Raw genomic sequence first — 8,041 nt, forward strand, 5'->3', positions numbered from 1 at the left:
CGGGGTCGGGGTCGTCAAAAGCGGATCCTGATTCTGGATTAGGTTCGGGGTAAAAGTCTGCATCTGTAGGAGCGGAGCCATCTGGGCACTCAACTCAACGATGGTTGGTGGAGAGTGAGAGAATGAGTCGGTGGTGCTACCTCTATGAGGGTTGAAAAAAAAATCATCAACCCCCATAACACTAAATAAAATAATCTCTATTACAATAGGACAAAATATAATTGGTAAGTAACCAAAATTCTAATGAAATAAGGAACCAAAATTCTAACTAAATAAGGACTCGCCAACACTTCCCCTCAAGTTGGGCAAAGATATTTCGCACGCTCAACTTGACAAGCGAGTCACAGAACACCATACTTGAGAAGTAACAATTGTAGAGAAGATCTTTTAGTCAACCACGAGTGAAACAAATGACAAACTAAAACAAAGTTCACAGCGGAAACACAGAAATCCTGTGAGCACGGCTGTAGATAAGGCAGAACACAGAAACCCTGTGAGCACGACAGTAGGTAAGGCAGAACACAGAAACTGTGTGAGCACAGCAATTGGTAAGGCAGAACACAGAAACCCTGTGAGCACGGCAATAGGTAAGGCAGAACACCGAAACCCCATGAGCACGGCAGTAGAGACAATGGCAACAATAAATTCTTCCATATAAACTTTAGCTAATTCACTCATACACAACTTCTCTTCAATCCTCCTCTCCCCTTGAAGAGAAGGGGTCGTCGGAGTCAAGAAATAAGCAACATCTTCATGGAAATATGTCAAGGTAATTGGGATAGGTCAATAAACATATCCCTTTCACTCCCCCTCCCCCCTCTCAAGGGGGGAGAAGAACACTTAAATTTCAAGAAGAACACAAGCACAGGTCCCTAGATCGAACCTGGCTCTGATACCATGCTAAAATATGAAAACTATGAGAGAATATTTGTTTGTGGGAATTTTCTGTGTATTCTTCTCCTTGTAGGAGGTCATATTTATAATACAACGAAACCTAAATAGGCAAGTAAATAATAAATTCCTAAATCTATTTGCAGTAGGAAATCAGAAATTAAAGTAAATCAATTACAATTATAATAGGAATTCTTGGTGTGTAAGGAAAGTAAGTCAATATCCACAAGTCACGCCAACACAAAATGCCACCCCATTAGAGGTTAATGTAATTAAAATAAGCTCTGCTAAACAAGCCACGACTGTTTGCTTCTTCTTCTTTGATTGCATGTGTTGTTACTAAAAGAATCTGTCACTTCTCACAGCTTCCACAAAGGCTTCATGAAGTTCTTGTGTCCAACGCATTCTGGGTTTGGTTGGAGGTGCAGTGGACAATGGATCGGGGCTGGGACGAAATTCTTCAGATTGAACTGGCTGATGCTGTTGAATCTGGGGCGGGTGCACAAGGATATCAGAATATGGATTGCACTTGAGTCAGATTCTTGAAAGAAAATGAGAGGGAGAGAAGAATAAGATGGAAAAATGAGAGAGAGAGAGAGAGAGAGAGAGAGAGAGAGAGAGAGGCAGATCTAGAGAGAAACGGGGAGAGGAGAAAGAAAAGAGAGGGAGGAAGAAGAAGGAAAAGGAAAAAGAATTTTTTTTTTAAAAAAAAGAGAAAGAGAGAAGAAATCATGATTTTACATTTTCTTTATTATTTTTTGGTATTGTCCTTGTAAAATGACAAACTTACCTTTATAATTAACAGAAAATTAGATGGAAGTCTAAAAACTTGACGACAGGGGCTAAATTGACCATTTAAAATAATTCAATGACTAAATTGGCTGAAAAAATAATTCATGTTGGCATTTCGACAGTCGATATAGTTTAAAGGGTATTCGATAGTTTATTCTTAATTAAATAATAATAATATGATAAATTTACAACTTTTCATATTTGAAAAAAATTAAAATTAAAAAAAAATTAGATAATAGATCTTATTTTTATAAAACACAATTACCCATTATTATTTTTAATTTTAAAATAAATTTTAAAAATTTTAGAAAAAATCTCTCGTAGTCGCGAAAGAGGGTGCAGTGTTGAGATTAATATATTAAACGCTGCGTTTGTATGCCAAAACTCGTAAGAACATAAAAATCTTGCTCAACGGATAAAACTGGCCGGGGGAAAGCTACGCTGCAAAGAATGGTCGATTCCAAGGTCCTTTAGACAGAGCTCATGAGGTGCTCCTCAAGATAAAGAAAAAAGATATGCCAGTCCTTGTTCACCCCTGTAAGTCTTTCTCCTTCCCCGACTCATCTCTGCAGCTTAACAATTTGAACATACCAAACAGAGCGCTTGCAAGCATCCCCAAATACTCAATTGCAAAGCGTCCAAGTTATAGCTCATTTTCCACTATTGGGTTGTCTAAAAGACTGAAAATTTCTAGGAATTTACCCATTTGGGGAAGCAAGCGCATTGCTTTTTGCTCTAGGAGTGATGTATATGACGTTTTTTCGAGTACCCATTTGGCCAATAAGTCCGAAGGAGATGTAGTTGAAGAGAATGAAGAGCTTGAGTTGCTAGATAAGCCTTCCCCTATGCCTATTAATAATGGGTCTGTTTCAGAAGTAGATAAGGATTCTGAAAAACTTGATAATGATTCTGAGAAGCTTCATAAAGACGAGGCCTTAGCGCCTTTCTTGAAGTTTTTCACGCCAAGAGATTCTGCAGATGGAGATGGGGTAGAAGAAAAGGGAGGTGAGATAGGAGTTTTTGAGGAAAAAAGTGAATTGGATGATGAAAATGAGGAAGATGAGAAGGTTAATGTTGAGTACTATGAACCAAAACCGGGTGATTTTGTGATTGGCGTTGTTGTTTCGGGCAATGAAAATAAACTTGACGTGAATGTAGGAGCAGACTTATTAGGTACAATGTTGACTAAGGAGGTGCTGCCTTTGTATGACAAAGAGATGGACTACTTGTTATGTGATACGGATTATGATGCTGAAAAATTTATGGTTAGAGGGAAGATGGGAATTGTGAAAACTGAAGCTGTGGATGGGGGAGCAATTCCAGGGAGGCCTGTTGTTGAAACTGGAACTGTTTTGTTTGCTGAGGTTCTTGGAAGAACGCTTAGTGGTAGGCCTTTGCTTTCAACTAGACGACTCTTCCGGCGAATTGCTTGGCATCGAGTGAGGCAGGTTCTTATCTTGCTTTTTCCTTTTTCTGTTTAGTGAATATGGCAACTTATATGGTCAATTTAAGTGGTTGCTGCATGACTTCTTATGAGCTTTTTCGGAATATGTTGCCTCTGTCGCTGCATCTTAGGGACCATATTTATATCTTATAGGTTTTTAGGAACCATACACTTTTGTTATCAAGATTCATGAACTTGATTTTCTCTTTACAACTACTTTGTTGGTGGCTGCATTTAGCTCATAATATCTTGCAGTGTTAAAGTTTGGTGAGGATGTAATCCAAACTTTCTTTGAAACTTTTCTACTTGTTATACAGATAAAACAACTGAATGAACCTATTGAAGTTACAATTACAGAATGGAATACCGGAGGCCTTCTTACAAGAATTGAGGTTTGTGTCTGGCTTTTGAACATTGCTAAATGCAGTCGTTTCAAGCCTAACATTTCTACAATTTGGTTCTTCAGGGTCTGCGAGCTTTCCTCCCAAAAGCTGAGTTATTGAGTAAAGTGAACAACTTCACTGAACTCAAAGAGAATGTAAGTTGATGGTTGTGATGAATTTTATATATTTATTGTTTCATGTAATGTTATTCATTTAGCTACTTTTCAGGTATGATTTGTATTTCTTTATGTTGATGCATTCAACCCATCAATCAATTCTAATATCATGTATGCACTGGAACTATTTATTGCTAGAACACTTTAAGTATGTGAAATGCATGAGTTCTATAACTTCTATGAGATGCCATCAGTATTATCAAGAGAAGATAGTACAAGAAAAATAGTTGGACGTTCTACAACATCAGTGGAGCTTGTGTTTACTGTAAGCACTTGTAATCACTGGACATAATCCATTAGACTCTGTTTTCTTACAACCGGTGTTTCATAATGATATGGGCATGCTTGACTTGACTTGACTTGACTATGCTACTTGACTTGACTCTGTTTTCTTACAGCCAATTTCAAGAGTCATTAGCTACTTGACTTGACTTGACTTGACTATGCTAATAATGGGGTCCATGACTTAGTCACTATGTACTTGCAAAGATTTGTTTTGTTAGTCTGCTTCTTACACATTCTGTTTCCTAATGGTGTAGGTGGGATGCCAGATGCATGTGCAGATTACTCGCATGGATGAAGCTAAGAATGACTTAGTATTGAGTGAGAAAGAAGCTTGGGTGAGTTTCATATTTGAAATTTAATTTATTCTTGCTCTTTTGTTGCATGCAATGTTCTCTCATTGTTTGTTCTTAGATTTTATGTTTTTATTTTTCTTAAAAACTAACCTCAGTCGGCAATATAATGTTGCAGGAAATGTTACACCTTAAAGAAGGAACACTTTTAGAAGGAACAATTAAGAAACTTTTTCCATATGGAGCCCAAGTGAGGATAGGCGAAACTAACAGGAGGTAAAGGACTTTCAAACTTACCTCAAAATTAGACTGGCTATATGGTTTCCCTGATTTTACCACTTTTTAAAGAAATGATGTATGCGTGTGGTGTACATTTCAAAGATTAGAAACACCAGGACATGAAAATAAAATTGTATGGGGTTTTCTTCGAAAAGTATCTACATGCATGGAAAAGATGAGAAGATGACTTTAATCTTCAGAAAGGAAATGAAATTTCCAAATTTTAAACTGTAAAGGCATGCAATTTTGTACCATTTTCACCTAGCAAGTTGTGGCAATGAGAGAATGAGTTATGAGTTGTCCTCAAAACTTTGAAGAACTTCTGCTCATTCTTGAAGATTAAAACACATAAGAAATGTATCATAAAGACATTATTGTGGCAGTGAGAATGTAAGTTGAAATAACTTGAAATGTATCATAGACTTTTTCTGCTTCCTCTAATGTAGATAGAGCCATGCAAGTTGAAATAACTTGAAATGGAGATAATCTTATCATTCAGTATGCTGGACGCACCTGCTAGGTTTCCTTTTTGTTATATTTTGTTTGAAGACTTCTTTTTCGTCCGAGTATAAAAGTTCTATGTAGTTGTCATTTCCTACTTACACCAGTTCTTGTGTCCACTTGGATCAATATTCTATTCAATTGTGTACTAATTATAAAATGCCACCCAGGTTGGTTCCTTGACTCTCTATTTTTTGGTAAAGAGGGGGGCTAGAAATTAGAGTTTAGATGGCGATAAACTTCTGAATGTCAACAGAACCTTGTAGGGAAACTTTTTGTGCGGTCACATTGTCAATAAAAAGTATAATATTCCTCAGGCTTATTCTTGTTGAATTTTATTGATTATATAATATCTTGATTGCATCAATTTGTATCCAAGACTATAGATGTATCAAACAAGCGAAATATGTGTCTCCTGTTTTCACTGGTGGATCGACAATTTGAACCTTCTTATTGTTTCTCAGTGGCTTGCTGCACATATCAAACATGACTCGTGGTCGAATTACCTCTGTCAGTGACATACTTAAGGTTAATGAGAAGATCAAAGTTCTGGTTGTGAAGTCAATGTTTCCTGACAAAATATCTCTCAGGTATGCAAGGGGATGAGATGCTTAAATTTCAGTTCATTCATATTCCATACATTTGTGGTTGAGAAAATCTCCGTGATCTTTTTTCCTAGTAAATTCATAGTGCTTTGGGCTATTCTGTAGCAATGTTTTCAACACGGGACCTAACTGGCTGATCCAATCTATCAAACAGGGAACTGGTCACACTTCCAATTTAGGCATAATGTATGACCCATTTTTGGTCAAATCATGAATTGAACCAGATTGACCAAAAGTTTGACCATTAAACTGGTGACTCGTTCTGGTTTTTTTGACCCAGTCAAGATCTCTATTCCATATTCCATAAAATAATAAAACTGGTCTTTTCGGGAAAAGGAATGCATAAAGGGACATGAGAACGGACCTAAATAACAACTGACCAACCTCTTTGTGTTATCATTGTGTCATTTATTATTTAAAAGAGATCTTTTCTTAGTTATATATTTCTTTCTTTGCCAAGAGAATCACATTGCTTCAGTTATTTGTTGGCCACAAAAATAAATTATTTGATGCCTTGGCAGTCCAGGCCATAATTGATGCTAACTCTTTCTTTTTCTTGGCAGTCTAGGCCCTAAACTCTGATTCTCTATGTAGGTTGATCATAAATGGATGATCATTCTGTTGAATTTGCCCATCATGTTGTGACTACATTTTAAAAGTCATGTACTATAATTCATAACAGATTATCAGTTTACATAACGAACTGCAGAGCTTAATCATGCAGCATAAAATGTTTAAACAGATATCAGTAACTGAGAAATGCATTAAGGTGAATCAGTTTTTATTTTTTTCCCCCAACGGAAAGTACTTTATGATGAATAGATTGCTTGGAATGGTGGCAGTTTTCAGTTTGCCACTTAGGGCTCCTCTGGTTCCAAAGTTATCCTCATGAACTAGCTAATGTCTTTGCTGATTTCCTTTTCCTTTTTCTTTTCCATTGAATTCATATTGTTGAACAATCCTAACTGATACAAATTCAATTTTGCTTGGCTTACAGCACTGCTGAACTTGAAAGTGAACCTGGCCTCTTTTTATTAAACAGAGAGGTATTTAAATTGTTCTTTCTGCTCAGAAATGAAATTACTCGTTTGGTCTGAGAATTGCTTGCATAACGAGTTGTGATCTTAATAGAAAATTTCTTCCTTCTGGCAGCAAGTACTTTCAGAGGCTGAAATGATGGCAAAGAAGTACAGGCAAAAGCTGCCTGCTGTTCCCGGCAATCGTAAGTCAGAATCCCCTCAAAGCGATGCTCTACCTTTTGATAAATTAAGCATGTATGCAAATTGGAAGTGGTTCAAATTTGAAAAGGAGTAAGAACGAAGCTGATGCTTATAGTTGCCCTGTGATACTGGCAATTTAAAAAAGCACTATTAAACTTTTCCATCCTTCTCGAAGCCATGCATCCCTCGAGAGGTAAAAAGAGCAAAATATTTTGTTTTAGGAGTAGTCTTAGATTGGTTTATTTACTTCATTTACCTCATGACCCGTTAGAAAATGTGCAGAACCAAAAAGTATGAGATGCTTACAGCAGAAAACATGATTATCAGTTTGAGTATTCTCATGAATTTTGTAAATCGTAATTTGTTATTTCCTCTTTTCTTTTCCATTTTTCTCTTGTTATCTGAGTCTCCGGAGCATTCATTTGATTATTGTAATCTGATTCTTCACCCATGAAACTGATTTTAACTCGCTTCCCAACCAACAAGCTCTACTGAATTGGGCTGTGTAATGATGTTTTGCACTTGGTATATACATGCACTAGGTCATCATTCGGCCCGCAGGGCCCGACCTGCTCTAAGATTGGTTAGAGTTTGATCTTAGGTTTTGGAACTTTTGGCCCCTCCTCGGTCCGGTCCAACAAGGCCTACCCATGACCAAGCTCAAGTAATCCCGCTCATTGCCTTGTTTTTGGCTTCCCCTTATATTGCCTTATTTCCATTCTAAACATTTACGTAAATGAGTTTAGAAAGTAAATAAGGAAGTAACCCTCATTTGGATTCAATGAAAAAAAAACTAGAAAATCCAATTCCCAACTAATCAAAATATGAAAAATTCAATTTTAGTATAAGATATAATTTATACCAATATTGATACTCCCAATAAGTCAATGTATACTTTATATTAAAATCTCATAAAATCATGTTTGATTATTTAAGTTGTAAAGAATATAAGCAGCCAAAAATATCATTGAAAACATTAGAATTTCAGAAGTCCATTTTTCATACTTGGTCTGATTTTGATAGAAAACAATTTTTCAAGTATGATATGTAGTAATAAGGCAAGGCAATATAAGACAAAAAAAATAAAGGCAATCGGTGGCCCGGCCTGGTCCGAAAAGCCCACTTAGGCCCTACCCTATAGGCAAGCTCAGACTGATCCCTTTCAAATCTTGGCC

The 8,041-nt window shown here is 36.6% G+C and overlaps 1 protein-coding gene across 1 annotated transcript; it reads left to right on the forward strand.

Moving 5' to 3' along the window:
* LOC18768248 lies at nt 2,063-7,344 on the forward strand. The gene is made up of 8 exons (XM_007201644.2): nt 2,063-3,131; nt 3,445-3,519; nt 3,594-3,665; nt 4,226-4,306; nt 4,440-4,537; nt 5,506-5,631; nt 6,644-6,692; nt 6,799-7,344. Exons 1-8 carry the CDS (start codon nt 2,199-2,201, stop codon nt 6,958-6,960), a joined length of 1,596 nt encoding a protein of 531 aa, XP_007201706.1. The 5' UTR covers nt 2,063-2,198; the 3' UTR covers nt 6,961-7,344.

The sequence above is a fragment of the Prunus persica genome, chromosome G8 (genome assembly GCF_000346465.2).
Source record: "Prunus persica cultivar Lovell chromosome G8, Prunus_persica_NCBIv2, whole genome shotgun sequence".
Taxonomy (NCBI): domain Eukaryota; kingdom Viridiplantae; phylum Streptophyta; class Magnoliopsida; order Rosales; family Rosaceae; genus Prunus; species Prunus persica.

What these genes read in the sequence shown, in the direction of transcription:
- LOC18768248 (XM_007201644.2), top strand. Translation starts at nt 2,199, where the DNA reads ATGCCAGTCCTTGTTCACCCCTGTAAGTCTTTCTCCTTCCCCGACTCA. An exon ending in GCCTTCTTACAAGAATTGAG is followed by an intron (nt 3,520 to 3,593) that starts GTTTGTGTCTGG and finishes TTGGTTCTTCAG; the next exon opens with GGTCTGCGAGCTTTCCTCCC. An exon ending in TCTTTTTATTAAACAGAGAG is followed by an intron (nt 6,693 to 6,798) that starts GTATTTAAATTG and finishes TCCTTCTGGCAG; the next exon opens with CAAGTACTTTCAGAGGCTGA.